The 19,071-nt window shown below is 36.2% G+C and overlaps 1 protein-coding gene across 2 annotated transcripts in view; it reads right to left on the bottom strand.

Moving 5' to 3' along the window:
- ZFP82 (ZFP82 zinc finger protein) overlaps positions 1 to 19,071 on the bottom strand; it is a 41,284-nt gene that overhangs the window by 20,802 nt on the left and 1,411 nt on the right. For both annotated transcript variants that reach the window (XM_082367383.1, XM_082367384.1), the window contains exons 2-4: positions 11,473 to 11,558; positions 9,881 to 10,007; positions 7,934 to 8,026 (exon numbers count right to left, since the gene is read on the bottom strand). In XM_082367383.1, coding sequence (XP_082223509.1) covers positions 7,934 to 8,026; positions 9,881 to 10,007; positions 11,473 to 11,481 — 229 coding nt within the window. In that variant the 5' untranslated portion in view covers positions 11,482 to 11,558. The remainder of the gene's footprint in view (positions 1 to 7,933; positions 8,027 to 9,880; positions 10,008 to 11,472; positions 11,559 to 19,071) is intronic.

Raw genomic sequence — 19,071 nt, 5'->3', positions numbered from 1 at the left:
TATGGTATCAATAAATACAGTACAGTACTGTAAATGTATTTTCTCTTCCTTGTGATTTTCTTAATAACATTTTCTTTTCTCTAGCTAACTTTATTATAAGAATACAGTATATAATATATATAACATATGTGTTAATCTACTATTTATGTTATTGGTAAGGCTTCCGGTCAACAATAGGCTAATAAGCAGCTAAGTTTTGGGGGAGTCAAAAGTTATATGTGGGGACTTCCCTGGTGGTCCAGTGGTAAAGAATCTGCCTTCCAACGCAGGGGACACAGGTTCAATCCCTGGTCAGGGAACTAAGATCCCACATGCCACGTGGCAACTAAGCCCACGTGCCACAACTACTGAGCTCATGCGCCTCAAAAAGAGAGCCTTCATGCCACAAACTACAGAGCCCACGTGCTCTGGAGCCCGCGCGCCACAACTAGAGAGAGAAAACCCCCATGCCACAGCTAGAGAGAAGCCCGCGTGCCACAAAGAAGACCCAACGGAGCCAAAAAAGTAGAAAGAAAATAAATAAATAAAATAAATAAATATGTTTTTAAAAGTTATATGTGGATTTTTGCGTATGCTGGGGGATCAACACCCTAAACCCTGTGTTGTTCAAGGGTTAACTGTATATCTGCATTGTTATTATACATATATCATATACAACACAGATCTATGTTGAAATTATCTATTTATTAATTTTTCCAATTGTTATTCTGCTTATTTTCTTACCCCTAAACCTCATTAAGGGCAGAAACAATCCCTGCTTTACTCTCCATTAAATAATAAATCCAGAGCACAAAATAGATTTCACTCATTTAATTCCTATATTTATATACTTATTTTGAATATATTTCTCTGCCTCTAACCTCTCACATCTTACTACAATGATTAAATATTTTCTTTATTCATTCAAGCTAGCCCAGCTGACTATATAAATGAAAAATGGTGGTTGTATTTTCCTGTACATCCTTCCATTGCTTATACCCTTATTTATGCAGTATTCTCTACATTGCCATTCCCTCCTTCACATAGCTATGGGTTGCTCTTTCTTTGTCTCCACATCACAACAAAGACACTGAGAAACTCTATGTACTTAAGCTCCTTTTAAGCTTATTCTATTACTCATCCATTTTGCAAATGCTCAGTGGATTTTGTTCCTTCATCCCCTTATTCTGGTCTCCTCCCTTCCATCCCCTCAGAGGCAAGACCATTCCTTATTTCCTAGAAATGTGACTTTCAGACAGGAAAACATGTTTATACCTTACTGAAGTTTATGAAATCCTTAGCAAAAAAAAAAGACGTAATTTGTAAGTAACTCACTAATAGGGTCAAAGGGTTTTGTAGTAACTTGAGTGTGAAGAACTTGCTAACAAAGGTCATGATAGATGTAAACCAGAGGATGGTAAGCCAAGAGGAGAAATAGCCAGAGGGGAATTTAAGTGCTGAATGAGCTGTGTATGAGAGAGAAAAATGATGATGTTTTCAAATATTATAATATAGTCTGTATAAGAAAGCTGAAATCATATAGTTTCTACTAAAACTGGGAATTAATAATAACAACAAAAAAGTAAATCCACTTGGAATTTTAGAAGTCTATCTTAAATAACTCTTAGATCAATAGAGAAATAAGATCCCAAATGGTATTTGTTTAAAGAAAACAATAGTAACAATAAAAAAAAAAAACCTACATTAAATTACCTGTGAAACTGTAACCACAGTGCTTAGAAGAAAATTCAAAAACTTAAATACATGGGACTTCCCTGGTGGCGCAGTGGTTAAGAATCCACCTGCCAATGCAGGGGACAAGGGATCGATCCCTGGTCCGGGAAGATCCCACATGCCACGGAGCAACTAAGCCCATGAGCCACAACTACTGAGCCTGCACTCTGGAGCCTGAGAGCCACAACTACTGAAGCCCGTGCGCCTAGAGCCCATGCTCTGCAACAAGAGAAGCCACTGCAATGAGAAGCCTGTGCACCGCAACGAAGAGTAGCCCCCGCTCACCACAACTAGAGAAAGCCTGCACACAGCAATGAAGACCCAACACAGCCAAAAATAAATAAATAAATTTATTTTAAAAAAAATCTTAATACATACAGCAAAACAATGAAAGAAAAAATTAACTAAAAATCCCACCCAAAAATATTAGAAAAGCAAACTGAAGCAAAGCAGAAAAAAGAAATTAACTATATAAAAGCAGAATTAGAATAGTTAGAAAACAGAAAAAAAGAACTAACACACAAAGTAAAACCAGATTCCTTTTTTATAAATGAATCAGCAAAACAGATAACCATTAGTTAATATAATAAAAACAGCAAAAACGCACAGACATAGAAATTAAAAAATGGCAAAGTGAAAATAATGATTAAATACAGAACATAGTTGGAAGAAAGATTACTTTGCCAATAAGTTTTAAAACACAGCTAAAATGAATAATTTTCTAAGAAAATATAGTTTACCAAAACTGACCACAAAAGAGATACAATGTTTCAACAGATTAATTTCCATAAAGCAAACAGAGATTGTAGTCAGACTTACCATCTCCTTCTTCAAGGAAAAAGCTTTAAAAAGGTTACTAACGCTTTAAAGAACAGGCCATACAAATTCTGTTTAGACTGAGAACTAAGAAAAAGGAGGACTTCCAAACTATTTTCATGATGTAATATTATCATACTAAATCCTGTTCATAAAAAGAAAACTACACACCAGTTTTCTGAAAACTGATGTAAAAATTCTAAGCATCTAATAAAACAGTGTGTCAAAAGACCCAGCGTCGTTTATTCAAAGAATGTTAAAGAGGTCCAGTATGGGGAAATCTATTAAGATAATTCAACACATTTAATACAGCTGAGGAAAGGGAAAAATAAAAATCACATGATTGGGGGCTTCCCTGGTGGTCCAGTGGCTAAGACTCCACGCTTCCTATGCAGGGGGCCCGGGTTCTATCCCTGGTCAAGGAACTAGATCCCACATGCCGCAACTAAAGATCCTGCACGTGTCAACGAAGATCCCGCATGCCGCAACTAAGACCCGGCACAGCCAAATAAATATATTTTTTTAAATATTTATTTATTTGGCTGTGCCGGGTCTTAGTTGTGGCTCACTGGCTCCTTACTTGAGGCATGTGAACTCTTAATTGTGGCATGCATGCGGAATCTAGTTCCCTAACCAGGAATTGAACCTGGGCCCCCTGTATTGGGAGCGTGGAGTCTTAACCACTGCACCACCAGGGAAGTCCCAATATTTTTTTTTTTTAATTCACATGATCAACTCCATAGACGCTGAAAAGGCAACTAAAAAAAGGGAAACATTCCTGATTTTTAAAAAAAGCTCAATAAAGGAGGAATAATTACCTCCCTAAAATGATAAAATACATATTACCTTAACAAAAAGACAGCTTTGAAAAAAAAAAAAAAAAAGACAGCTTTGGAGTTATTAGTCAAGACACTTAAATATCAGAAAAAAATGAGCGGTAGTCTTAAGAATTTAAAAGAAGAGATAAAACTGTATTTTCAGATGATAATTCATAATTGGAAAACTTAAGAGGTTTAAATAATATAAATGATAACAGAATTTAATAAGGTAGGAGGATATAAAAAAAAAAAACTAATAGCCTTTATACATACATTTAATAATAAAATATGATGGAGAAAAAAAGATTCCAGTCACAACAGTTTCAAGAGTAAACTTAAAATATATATGTAACCTTTATGAAGAAAACACTGAAACACTCATGAAGCATCTGGCATTAGATTTTCTAAAGATATCACACACGAAATCACAAGAGGGAGATTACTCTGCACAAGGGGACAGCAGTCTATCAAGGGTGTTCATGCTGAGAAGCTGAGCAGGTATGGAGACAATGGCAAACAACAGGGTAAATTCTGTATTCAAAGTAGCCAGGTATATCGAATCCTGCAGATTATCACCCCTGGGCCAGATAGCAACTTCTGTTGTCTGCCTGCAGAGTAGGCAACAGATATGCGGGCTAGGGCATGAGAGACAGTCCAGTGGCTGGTCACGTCCAGGGGATATGGCCACCTCCACAGGCCCAGTTGACAAAGCACTCCTATCTCACAAGAGTTAACTCTGTTTGTTCCAAACAAGTTTAGGCCAGTTTCACATTTTCCTGAAAGTACCCAATTTAATTAAACAATATGTAAACTTATAAGTAACTATGAGAAGAAATTGGTTCTATGAAAATGAAATTGAACACTTTGGAAAACCTGGTCATAAATACATTGTTAAAAATCATGGCTAACAGGGACATCCCTGGCGGTCCAGTGGTTAAGACTCTGTGCTCACAATGCAGGGGGTAAAGATTTAATCCCTGGTCAGGGAACTAAGATCCTGCATGCCACATAGCACAGCCAGAAAAAATAAAAACAAAAACAAAACATGGCTAACAAAAACTAAGTGTGGGAGAGACAACAGTAAAAGATGGGGAAAACATAATAATCAAGAAGTGTTCTGTACTTGTTGCAAATTTGGTTCTTGTTCTACTTAAAAAATTTTTAACTAGAAATAGTAATAGACTATAAATTGTATGTGTGGTTTAGATGAAAAATTAAATAAGAGACACAATGGAAAGAAAGCCTTAGACACATGTCAAAAGTATTGACAAAGAGCTACATTTTAATGTTGAGATTAAAAATATTACTTTTATGGTATGTACATAAAATATCTAACCCATTTTTATGAATAAGCAAACCAAATACCAGTCCCAATTCTGTTGAACCAAAGGATTTCTGTTCTATTACACAATGCTGATGAGAATATAGAAAAATATAAGCCCTTTCTTTGATCAGTTAAAAATATATAAATATAAAAAATCACAAATGTGATTCCCCCGTTTCAGAGAACCAGCTTTAATTAAATGGAAAATGTCACGTAAATTACCTGAACTTAGTACTTAGTCTGTTTAGGCATTTTATTATTAACCACCTTGCTTTGTTGATACAAAAAAAATTGGATATAGAAGATTTGGTTCCAAGGTAATCCTATTTGCATTTCAACACTGTGGACAGAGTACAAAGATTGGAAAATAATAAAACCTAACATCCAAGGAACTGTACTTCTGAAATTATCAATTTTAGTCACATCCTGAATAAGGCCATAGTGAATGCTACCATTGAATAATCCTCATTCTATTCATGATCATCTTTCTGATTTCACTGAGGAAATAACAATAGAAGAATACGCTGTCCTCTCGCCACTACCCAGACCAACTTACTTGCATTCATAACTACATTGTTTTCCCTTTAATTCTCTCTTGTTCCCTGGATCCTATCCCCTTCCTCCACTCCCACCTCAAGGACACTGTTTCCAAATTTATGCCCTCTCTACTGCATCAATTTCCCCCACCTACAGAATCATTCCCATGGGCACACAAACATGGTCTATTATTGCATACCATAAACTACACTGCTTATAACCCAAAACCCCAGTGTAACTACCAACTCTATCTCCCAGCTTCCCTTCATATATACTTCTTCCAGAGTTGTCTTACACCCATCTCATCACTGCCTTACCTACTCTTATTAAGTCACTCCAATCAGGTTTTCACCCTGACTCCACTAAAATCATTCTTGACAAGGTCACCAGCATTCTCCATCTTGCCAGAATCTGGGGTCAATTCTCAGTCCTCATTCTCTACTCCTTCCATTTTGAAACATTTTCTTTTGTTTTTATCGTGGCTGCTCCTTCTGCATGTCCTTTGCGGCCCCCTCTTTCTAACGTCTGAATAGGGGAGTACCCCATGAATCAGTCTTTAGGCCTCTTCTCTTTATCTGCTTTCTTCTACCTGCATGTGTTCCTTAGATGTACACATTCAGACCCATAGATTTCAATTTTAACCATAAAGTGAAGACACCCAGATGGACATCAGGCTGTAACCTCTCCCTGAGCTCCATGTGTATATACATATTCAGCTGCCTACTCAACATCTAAAACTGGAAAAATAAAAGACAATTCAAACTTAAAATATCCAAAACAGAAACTCTCAACGTCTACCTGCTATCCTGCTCTTCCTATCTTCCCTACCTCAGTAAATTGTGCTTCCATTCACCTAGTTGTTCAAGCTAACACCCTTATCTCCTCCTTTGATATGTCTTTCTTACTTACTGCATTTATAAGTCCATCAGCATGTTCTTTTGGCACTACCTTCATACATAACCTGAGTCTAACAGCTTCTAACTACCTCCTACTGCTGCCATCTTTATCCAAACCACCATTACTTCCAGTCTGAACTGAAACTGCTTCCACACTGGTCCTTCCTACTTTTGCACTTGACCAGAGGGATCATTTTAAAACAGAAAGCAGACTATAGCTTCCAATTTCTCTTAATGATTATATTATATGGCCCTTGACTAACTCTGATCTCATCTCTTATTACTTTCCCTTCCTCTCCCCCATGTTCTAGCCATAATGGCTTTCAAACATGCAAAGCTAACTTCTTCCTTAGGCCTTTTCTATCTGCTCAGAATGCTCTTCCTCTAGAGTCAAATGGCTTGAGCCCTTACTTCACATCTCTCCTCAAATACCATCTCCTCAAAAAAACCTTCCTTCATTTGTCCACTTTTCTATATGCATTTATACTTCAATAAAACTTACTAAAAGGAAGAAAGAAACAAAGAAAGAAAAGGAAAGGAAAAAAATAATGACCTTGTTTAAGATGTCTAACTTTGAATCAACAGTTGTTATTTTGGCTAAATATTTCCTGACTAAACTGATATTATCTTATTCACTTGGAACCACTGTATTTCATTATTTTTGTAGTATTAACAGTTGTAAATATCACTTAATCAGATGATAGAAAATAAGTTAGGATTGGGAAAAACAGCATATTTTTCTTTCCTTTGGTAGAAAGTGAATCAGAAGATATAACCTTATAAACAGTATGGGCACTGAAATGGCCCTGGTGTTACAAAAGAGCTTTTAGCCTAAAATGAGCCTCCTCTGTCAGACCTGAATATAACACAGAGCAAAATATAAAGTGACAACATATATCTCTATATCAAGAATTTTAAGGATCTTCTTTTAACAAAAGGTCCAAAGAGAGATGAAAATAGCACAGAGGTAGAAGCTAAACCAAGGGATCATTTTCCCTATAGTCTATTACATTCATGTTTCTTCCTGACATGAAGGTAGATATATACATACATGGAAAAAGGTAAATAAAAATGATATTCTGTAAACTAAGGATCTATCTTCTAGAGTAATTCACATGAAACTTCAGTTGCTGATAAAACGTATGATATTATTACCACGTCAAGCACACTCATCTCCATAGTCTTCTATTTCCCATTTTAAATTTTATGAGAAAAGTTAGGGAAGAAAGGCTTTCCTGACCATAACTAAAACAGCCTTCCCATCCCATACCATTCTCTATTCCCTTACTGTGCTTACCTTTATTCATAGTACTCCCTTATTACCTAACATATTTTCTATTTACTTACAGTTACTATGTTTCTGTAAATCAGGGTAAATCCTCATAGGGACAGGGATTCTAGTGGTTTTATTTACCACTGTATTGATGGTGTCCAGCATAGTGCCTAGCTCAGAGCCCAGTTGGTCGATCGATCTATCTGTCTGTCTGCCTATCTATCTATACATGCAAAAGAAGAAATGAAAATATAGATAGAATAATATTGGGAACAGAGAGCACCTTTCCATACCTCATGCCCCCTTCAAAGGGGAGGAAAATTAGAGAGAACAACAACAATAAAAAAAAGGAGAGTGGTAAATAGGATACAGTAGTACTATTAGTAACCCCAGCTAAGTCCTTAATTTGCTCCCAGGGTCTCAGACCTTTTCTCCTTAGGCCATGGTCTTTCAAAGTGGGCTTTCTAAACAACATCAGAAGGGTGTGCCTCTTCCCTAACTAGCAGGGCAGTTTTCTCTGGTGATGGTTTCCCCTATCTTATTAGCCCTCACTTACCTGGATATCGTCTTCTTCCTTTCCTCACTACTTTCCAGGGCTCTTTTCCTTGCTCCAATAAGGAAATCACATCTGGTTTAGAAACGAAGCATCCTGGACAGAAGAAAAGAAATGTAAGGTAACATGGAAATAAAAAATAAATTCAAAATTACTTTGATTCAGTCTTGGTTAAAGTTTTAATAAACTATAGGTCAAATGGTAATTGATAAAGCCTTCAGAACAAAGAAAAATGAGATGATTAAAAAAATCATGTTAATATTACAGAAGAAATGGAGATTGCAGAGGGAGGGAAAAGGTCTTATTTTCATTTATATTCACACAAGTACTCCTTTTCTTGAGAGCAACCGTGGTTGATAGACATCTGGGTTCAAATTTTGCCTTTGCCATAACCCAGTAGTGCGACCTTGGACAAGTTACCACTATGCTTTATCTTCCTCACCTATAAAATAGGGATAATTATAGTACCTATTGTACATGATTGTTGTGCAGGTTATATTAATATATATCCATACCTAAACATTGCCTAGAATATACACTAAGTGCTACATATATTTTATTAGCTATTATTTACTATAATTATTTTTTTTAAACATCTTTATTGGAGTATAATTGTTTTACATTGTTATGTTAGTTTCTGCTGTATAACAAAGTGAATCAGCTATATGTATACTTATATCCCCATATCCCCTCCCTCTTGCATCTCCCTCCCACCCTCCCTATCCCACCCCTCTAGGCGGTCACAAAGCACCGAGCTGATCTCCCTGTGCTATGCAGCTGCTTCCCACTAGCTATCTATTTTACATTTGGTAGTGTCATATGTCAATGCTCCTCTCTCACTTCGTCCCAGCTTACCCTTCCCCCTCCCTGTGTCCTCAAGTCCATTCTCTCTACGTCTGCATCTTTATTCCTGTCCTGCCCCTGGGTTCATCAGAACCTTTTCTTTTTTTTTTTTTTTTTTAGATTCCATATATATGTGTTAGCATATGGTATTTGTTTTTCTCTTTCTGACTTACTTCACTCTGTATGACAGACTCTAGGTCCATCCACTTCACTACAAATAACTCAATTTCATTTCTTTTTATGGCTGAGTAATATTCCGTTGTATATATGTGCCACATCTTCTTTATCCATTCATCTGTCGATGGACACTTAGGTTGCTTCCATGTCCTGGCTATTGTAAATAGTGCTGCAATGAACATTGTGGTGCGTGACTCTTTTTGAATTATGGTTTTCTCAGGGTATATGCCCAGTAGTGGGATTGCTGGGTTGTATGGTAGTTCTATTTTTAGTTTTTTAAGGAACCTCCATACTGTTCTCCACAGTGGCTGTATCATATAATTGCTATTTTAATGAGAGGAAAATAAGAAGTTTCCTGAGGCATTTACTGTTTTTTCTTAGGATATTCATACAATGTTACATGCAAAGTTCTTGGATTTTTAACTTTTAATCATAAAAGTAGGTTGGAGTGAATATGTTTGTTTATTAATATAAGATATGAGTTCTCTTGAACTGTAAATAAATCCGGTTGATACAACTTACCACTAAAAAAATTATGTGTTCATCTGAGAGTCAGAGAAAAACCAAGATATAAGGTCTAGCTATTTTCCTTATAGGTATACCAACAAACAACAAAACACCTATAGCAATTCTGAGTTCAGATACAAAGTGAAGCCTGCTTTCTTTGACACTGGTAAGGTTGTAAATCACCCAGATTTCAAACCCAGTCCTTTCATCATTAAGGAAGGCCTGAAGGCCTCATAAGGATGGGAAAGATGAATATGCTTAGTGAAGGTGCTCACTTCCAAACAAAAAAAGCTCAAACCATTCCCTTGAGAACAGGGAGCAGAAATTTATATAGTTTCTTGAAAGACATTCCTGAAATTTCCAGAGAAGAAAGCTAATTTTGCAGAGAACAGAGTTTAAATTTCTGGAGGCAGATAACTTTACCCAATGAGACCAAGTTGCTGTAGTTCTCCAACATTACATCTCTATACAAATCCCTCTGTTCCAAGTCCAGGTAGTCCCACTCCTCCTGAGAGAAATCTATGGACACATCACTGAACATCACTGATCCCTGAAATGACAAACCATACAACTGAAATTAAAGAAAATTTGTTTTAAGATGGAAAGAGAAAAAAATGGAAGAGATACTGCAGGAAATGGATCATAGAGCAAGCAAACAGGCTTGGGCTGGAAGCCTGTAACACAGTAGTTAGGAAATGAGTGTGCTTAAAGCAGGATGCCTATATGTTCCTGAAGGATCCTGTTGTTACAGATACAGCCTCTTGTATACTCTAGCATATCTTAACTATCCAAACACATCTGGGAAAAAAAAATAATCAGTATGTATGTATGTATGTATGTATGTATGTATGTATGTATGTATTTATGCTGTGCCAGGTCTTAGTTGTGGCATGCGGGATCTTTAGTTGCAGTATGCAGACTTCTTAGTTGCAGCATGCGGACTCTTAGTTGCGGCATGCATGCGGGACCTAGTTCCCTGACCAGGGAGCAAACCCGGGCCCCTTGCACTGGGAGCGTGGAGTCTTACCCATTGGACCACCAGGGAAGTCCCTCAGTTTTCTAATTAAATGAAATACTGTGTATAAGTCTTCTGCCTGTTATATGTCTCCCTCACAAATTCTCAAAAAATGTGTTCTTCTACCCTTTCCCCTTAAAGAACAGATTTTTTTAAAAAAGTTTTCCTATGATATCTCTATGTTGGAAAAGGATCCAAATACAATTAAAAATTTCTTCCAAGTTCATCATTGAATCAGATCATATCATAAGCATTTCCCCATTTATGACAAATTCTTTAATGAAATTTTAAAAATTGGTTGTATAATAGTCTATGCAATAGATATCTGCATGATCTTCTTATCTATCATTTTCCATCCCTCACTGTATGCATTCCTTGTTCCTGAGTTAGAGGATACTGATGTAGATTCTGGATACTGGTGATCCAGAATCACAAAGATGTCATTCTAGACTAGCTCATCCTGTTCCAATATAAATGGTATACAACTCTTAGGGATTTCCAGAGAAGATACTTGAACTCTCTGCATGCAAGACCCAACCATAATCCTACCTAGTCCTAAAAGCCTCATAAAGCATGAGATCTCACCATGTACTGAGGCTGAGGTCAACCAACAGCAAATCTCACCTACTTGGAAAACTCAAGTTTGGAAAAATTTAGCGTTTTCCCATGAGCAGTCAAATGGACCCATACTCTCTCAACTACTCAAAAGAGATGGTGAAACGTCTCCCTAAAGGGATTTCATTTCTGCTCCACTGCAGCTTTTAGCAGAAGACTGAGCACATATAAGAGATGCTGAATGATTTGTTCAATGAATACATGAACAATGACTGGAAAAAAGCGGACTCACAAGAAGGGCATTGTACTATTTATTTGGCCTCATCTCTCACTGGATCTGGAGGAAATGGGTCCTTAGATGGGGCTCTGATAAGTAAAAAGTTTCAGGATAAAGAAAAGTTTATAGGACCTTAACTTCCAGAAGGTGAAAGAAACAGCAACTTACATGGGCCATGGTTTAGAAATTCAAGAACTGGTCAGTCCTCCTTGGGGTTTACTTGCCTGGAGAAGCACAGTTCACAGAGGCCAGAGCTAGGGGGAGAAAAAGGGGGCCATGAGATAGGCCTCAGAACTCTCAAAACGACTCAGTTTAATATATTCTTTCCCCTCCCTGGACCTCCCCACCACACACACACACACACACACACACACACACACACACGGAAATTTGAGGAGGTATGGACAAATCTAATCCCTACTTATAAATTTCAGGGCTGATAAGGGACCACATCATCTAAACCAGAATCTCTTTCAAAATCTCACAAGCCTGCTTAAATTAAACAGATACAAAGAGAGAAATTCATAGGACTAATGCTAGCAGCCGTTACCACTGAGAAATTACTACACTGGCAGCCCTGCCTGCCTGCAGTCAGAACAATAACTTCCAGAATCCTCTGGGCTCATCACTATTTTCAATCAGAATCATCCACATTGCTTTCCTGGATGACTTCATTTGTCATTCTGCTTCTTACAACCTAGGCTGAAGAGGTGTGGATTCATGTTCTCAGCAGTTAGACAATAACACATATCTATTTGTCAAGACTTTCCACAAGAAAATGAAATAAAAGGCATCCAAACTGGAAAGGAAGAAGTAAAACTATCTCTATTTGCAGACATGATATTATATATAGAAAATCCTAAGGACCCCACAGAAAAACTGTTAGAATAAAAGAATTCAGTAAAGTTGCAGGATACAAAATCAATTTACAAAAATCAGTTGCATTTATATCTACTAATAATGAACTATAAGAAAGAGAACTTAAGAAAACAATCCCATTTATAATTGCATCAAAAGAATAAAATAACTAGGAATATATTTAACCAAGGAGGTTAAATAGACCTGCACACTGAAAACTAGAAGACACTGATGAAAGACACTGAAGATGACACAAATAAATAGAAAGATATTCCATGTTCATAAATTAGAAGAATTAATATTGTTAAAATGTCCATACTGCCCAGAGCAATCTACAGATTAAATGCAATCTCTATCAAAATTCCACTGGAATATTCCACGGAACTAGAACAAACAACCCTAAAAGTTGTATGGAACCACAAAAGGCCCCAAATAGCCAAAGCAATCTTGAGAAAGAAGAAAAAAGCTGGAGGTATCATGCTTCCTGATTTCAAAATATATTACAAAGCTACAGTAATCAAAACAATATGATATCGACCCCCCCAAAAAAAACCAGCTATATAGGTCAATGGAACAGAATAGAGAGCCCAGAAATAAAATCCATGTGTACATGATCAATTAATTTACAAAAAGGAGCCAAGAATATACAGTGGGAAAAGGACAGTCTCCTCAATAAATGGTGTTGGGAAAACCAGACAGCCACATGCAAAAGAATGAAATTGGACCACTATTTCATACCATACACAAAAATGAACTCAAAATGGATTAAAGACTTGAATGTTTAAGACCCGAAACCATAAAACTCCTAGAAGAAAACACAGGAGGTAAGTGCCTAGACATAGGTCTTGGTGATGATTTTTTGACACCAAAAGTAAAGGCAACAAAAGCAAAAATAAACAAGTGGGACTACATCAAACTAAAAAGCTTCTGCACAGCAAAGAAATCATCAACAAAATGAAAAGGCAACCTACTGAATAGGAGAAAATATTTGCATTCATATATCTGATAAGGGATCAATTCCAAAATATATAAAGAACCCATACAATAGCAAAAAACAAAAACCTTGATTAAAAAATGGGCAGATCTAAATAGACATTTTTCCAAAGAAGTCATAACAGATGGCCAACAGGTACATGAAAAGGTGCTCAGCATCACTAATTGTCAGGGAAATGCAAACCAAAACCACAATGAGATATCATCATACACCTGTTAGAATGGCTATTATCAAAAAAAAAAAAAAAAAGAAATAACAAATGTTGGCAAGAATGTGGAGAATAGGGAACCTTTGTGCACTGTTGGCAGGAATGTAAATTGGTACAGTCATTAAGGAAAACAGTATGGAGGTTTCTCAAAAAATTAAAAATAGACCTACCATATGATCCAGCAATTGCACTACTAGGTATTTTCTGAAGAAAATGAAAACACTAATTTGAAAAGATTTATGCACCCTCATGTTCACTGCAACATTATTTACAACAGCCAAATTATGGAAGCAACCTAAATGTCCATCGATGGATTAATGGATAAAGAAAATGTGAAACACACACACACACAGGGATATTATTCAGCCATAAAAAGAATAAAATTTTGCCATTTTCAACAACACAGACGGACTTTGAGCGCATCATGCTAAGCGGAATAAGTCAGACAGAGAAAGACAAATACTGTATAATCTTGCTTATATGTAAAATCTAAAAAACACAAACCAACAAGCTCTAACCAAGTTCACAGATACAAAGAACAGATCAGTAGCTTCCAGAGGTGGGGGGATGGGAGGGGTGGAGAGGGTGATATGGTTGAAGGGGGGGCAAAGGTACAAACTTCTAGTTTTAAAATTAATGTCATGGGTTGTAATGTATAGCATGGTGATATAGTTAATATATATATATATAATATAGTATTGCATATTTGAAAGTTGCTGAGAGAGTAGTTCTTATCACAAGAAAAAAAAATTGTAACTATGTATGTCCACAGATGTTAACTAGACTTACTGTGATCATTTTGCAATATATACAAATATAAAATCATTATGTTGTACACTTGAAACTAAAACAGTGTTCTATGTCAATTATACATCAATTAAAAAACAGAAGAGAAAAAAAGGACTTTTATATGATAGGTATTTTATATGTTAATTGTATCTGCAGGATTGCTATGTAGTATTGTAATTATCCTATCTATGCAATGGATCAGAAAATTCACACTAAAAGAAGTGAAATCACTTGCAGAAATTCAGTTAATAAGTAGCAAAGCTGCATTTGGAATCCTTATTTTTCTAACCACAAAGTCAGCTCTCTTTCACCTCTAGCTCTTGCCCCTGAAACCCAGAATCTCTTGTCCCAGTGAGAGAAACATGAGCCGGTATGACTCACTAAAAAATAGAAATAGCACATCAAATTACCTAAAGATATTAAACCTCATTTTAAGAGTACTGATGCCCATATTAGCAAGTTTGTAAGGATATGAACATTCTAACCTGTAGACTGCACAAAATTTAAAGTAGGTACAAGCAGCATTTAAACCATGAAAACCCTTTGATGCAGAAATTCTAACTTATGGGATTAAAGAAAATATTAAATAATTGTATATATGGACAAAAATGTAAAAGTGTGCTGACAGACATTATTCCTAGGGGAAAAAACCTTTCCAGAACTGAAGCATCCTTCAGAAGGAATAGATTTAATAAATTATAAAGCATCCATAGCGTGAAAAAACTTTCCATTTAAAAATTATGATGTAGGGCTTCCCTGGTGGCGCAGTGGTTAAGAATCCGCCTGCCAATGCAGGGGACACGGGTTCAAGCCCTGGTCCAGGAAGATCCCACATGCCCCAGAGCAACTAAGCCCATGCACCACAACTACTGAGCCTGCATGCCTAGAGCCCGCGAGCCACAACAAGGGAAGCCCCCGCAATGAGAAGCCTGCGCACCACAATGAAGAGTAGCCCCCACTCGCCACAACCAGAGAAAAACCCACGTGCAGCAACGAAGACCCAAAGCAGCCAATATAAAATAAATAAAATTTTTTAAAAAAATTTTAATAAATAAAAATAAAAATTATGATGTAGATCTTTAATAGGAAAGATGGAAATATGTTTACTACATGTTGCTGATTGAAGAATGCAGGTAACAACAGTTGTGAGTACTGTGATACTGTCATGGCAGGTAAAAACACCTATATGTATCTATATATTCATGTATGTGCAAAGTAATCACTAAATGCTAACCTTTATTATTAAAATAATATTTTCGATTGAGGCATAGTTGATGTAAAATATTGTATAAGTTTAAGCTTTAGAAAATACACAGACATACAAAATATTCAAGATATGCAGTCTTTAGAAAAATAAAATGAAATGGATATTATAATTATATTTGTAAAGTATACATATATATTGGCATAAAGAGGTACTAACAGGCATCGACAGAAAAAAATCTGCAAAGATTGCTTATTTCTACATTGTGATCTTAATTTTCTTCTTTTTGCTTACATTTACTTCATAATTTTATATGGCCATATATACCCTTGAAATATATATATTTTTAAAAATTTTATAAACAGGAAGTTTTTCTTCAAGTAGGTGAAAGGGATTTTTTTAAAGCAGTCATCCCTTGAACTTGGAGGAAAAAAGCTGCTATTTTTTAATTTATTTCAGCTCCCAATATCTGAACCAACTCTATGATTTCTAAGTTTCTGCTGCTTCTCATAACTTTTTGACTGATGAATTTATCTTGGTTCTGAATTAGTCATTTTAGTCACGATGCCCTCCAAAGAGCTAATGAATTGTCTTTGTTCTGTTGGTCTCGCCCTGCATCAACATCATGAGGAAAAAATAAACTGTGAGAAAAAGCTTATTACATAAAATCCATTGACCTCCACAGAAATCTGATGGGTTTGGTACTATTTGGTCACAACCTGATAGTGCTTGCTATAATCAGATGATGTCTCCTTTCCAGGAACTCCCAAGCCATGCCATCAGACTTCTTCATTGACTTTATTTTAGTCTTACTCCTGTAGAGGTTTATCTACCTTGATAGACAAAAAGCAACTTAAGGATTTTAGTTACTGTATTTTCCCCAAGCACTAGCACAGGATCTGGCATGATATGAGTTCTTTTTAAATGTCTGATAATTTAACCTAGAAATTCCAATTCTAGGAATTTATCCTTAGGGAATATTTGTAAAAGTATACACAAAGAAGTATATGCAAGGAAGTTCTTCAAAGAATAATTTATAACCAAAAGAATACCTAACAATAGTCAACAAGCTAAATAAATTATGTTCCACTGTATGCTGGCATATTATACAATTATTAATAATGATGATACTGGTTCATATTAATTAATGAAGAAAGATATCCATGATAAACTGCCAAGTACACTAGGCAGACTAAAAAGAATATGCACAATGTTGGGAGGTGATTGACTCTCACATATGAAAAACACAGGCTTTGCTGTCAGGATGCAGGATGTGAATCTAAGCTCTGACAGTTATCAGCTAGGAGGCTTTGGACACGTTACTAATTTCCAGTGCCTCTGTTCCCTCATAGACAAACTGGAGAATAACAGTATCTAGGGGACTTCCCTGGTGGTCCAGTGGTTAAGACTTCACCTCCCAATGCAGGGGGTGCAGGTTCGATCCCTGGTCGGGGAACTAAGATCCCACATGTCTGGAAGCCAAAAAACGAAAACATAAAAACAGAAGCAATACTGTAACAAATTCAACAAAGACTTTAAAAACGGACCACATCAAAAAAATAACAGTATCTTATAGGGTTGTTGTGAATCGTTAATATAATACATATAAAGAACTTAAAGCAGCTTATTATAAGCACTGAATAAAATGAAAAACATGACATGTCCTTCATTCTATTTATTAAAGAAAATTATCTTTAATAATTTTTAATTAAAAATTTAAAATTTTTGATAAATCATCTCTAATAATTATTTTTTTAAGGAACATTTATTTTTTGGCCTCATTGGGTCTTCGTTGCTACGTGCAGGCTTTCTCTAGTTGCGGTGAGCGGGGGCTCCTCTTCGTTGCAGTGCGCGGGCTTCTCATTGCGGTGGCTTCTCATGTTGCAGAGCATGGGCTCCAGGCGCGCAGGCTTCAGTAGTTGTGGCACGCAGGCTCAGTAGTTGTGGCTCACGGGCTTGGTAGTTGTGGCTAGCGGGCTCTAGAGAGCAGGCTCAGCAGCTGTGGCGCATGGGCCTAGTTGCTCCGCGGCATGTGGGATCCTCCTGGACCAGGGCTCGAACCCGTGTCCCCTGCACTGGCAGGCGGATTCTCAACCACTGAGCCACCACGGAAGTCCTCTAATAATTTTAATACTAGAATGCCCTTTCTCTTTTTTCTTAACAGTAAATTTTTTGAGATTTTCACAACTGGTCTTTCTTACAACATCAATAAATTTTAGAACTAGGCTTGAGAAAGTAATTAACAAAAATCAATATCTCCATAACTAAGAAGTGTAAATTCTTGAAAAGTTTTTCAAATTAGAGGGGAACCATTGCACTCCCTTTTACCCTGCATAGGCATAACAATATAATAAATCTTATGACTGCACTGGATTGCTTTTTCAAAGTGTTGGAGAATCTTTATCTCCTTAAATAACCAATTTTTATGATTCTATTTTGCAAACCAAACATATGTACACAAGTGCACAAAAAAATATTTGGAAAAACAAACATCAAAATTGTAATATTCATTAACTCTGGATGATGGGACTAAGGGCATTTAAAATTTTCTTCTTAAAACTTCCTTAGGTTCCTGTATTTTTTTTCTTTTTACAATAAACCTGCATGAATTCTATCATCAGAAACAAAAATTACTATTTCCATATAAATAAAATAGATGGGAGAGGGAGTACCTTCCAGTTGTTTAGAGAAATGTGAGTCATAGGCCTGTGACATGAGAGGGTTCCACACACACACACACACACAAATTAGTATGGCAGAAATAAATAACTGTTCTTTTACTGTTCATCAAAACGATAAGCGATCTTCACAATCCTTCTCCTGTTACTGAACACAATGAAGGTAAACAGCATACCCAAATTTAGAAAGAGTATACCAAAGCAGACAGAACAGTATTTGGTATACAACAGATGCTTTATCTCCTCCTTTCTCCACTGAATAACTAATTAAATTTTCATATTAGATATATCCTTGCAAAATGTCACACAAATCCCTAGTTTATTAAAAGGAATTCATACATAACTAAAAATGTCTTGAGTCATCTTGTTCAAAACTGTAACTATTGCTTAAAATTGATCATTTTACTTCTTTTCCTTCCCATGAGTCAATACCAATGGCATAAAATCGCATCACATGGATGGAATGTGATTTATTTAATAATTTCCTATTATTAGACACATTTTATTTTCTCTTATCTTACCTTATTTTATTTATTTTTGTCTGCACCACGCAGCTTACAGAATCTTAGTTCCCTGACCAGGGATTGAACCCAGTGGCCCATGGCAGTGAAAACGCGGAGTCTTAACCACTGGACCCCCAGAAAATTCCCATAGATACTAATTTTATATAGTTCTTATTTCAAAGAACATTCTCAGACATTACAGTTTTTGATTCTAGGCCAATGGATATGAATCTTTTTGGGTCATGTTTGATAATCTCATTAAATTATGGACTTCCTTCCCAGAGAAATGGCATATTAACAACTATTATAATTTTACATACAATCTCAAGGGGTTTCTGGTAAAGTGAAAGCCCCAAATGGATTTAAATTACCACTAGTTAAGAATTCCTATTCAAACCATTTGAGCACCTCATTTTTTTTTTTAAGTTTTATTGGAGTATAGTTGCTTTACAATGTTGTGTTAGTTTCTACTGTACAGCAAAGTGAATCAGCTATACCTATACATATATCCCCTCTTTTTTGGATTTCCTTCA

Source organism: Balaenoptera borealis (assembly GCF_965194805.1).
Source record: "Balaenoptera borealis genome assembly, chromosome: 19".
Classification (NCBI taxonomy): Eukaryota; Metazoa; Chordata; class Mammalia; order Artiodactyla; family Balaenopteridae; genus Balaenoptera; species Balaenoptera borealis.
Note: the sequence above shows the minus strand (reverse complement) of the source record. Positions and strands in the feature narration are given on the sequence as shown.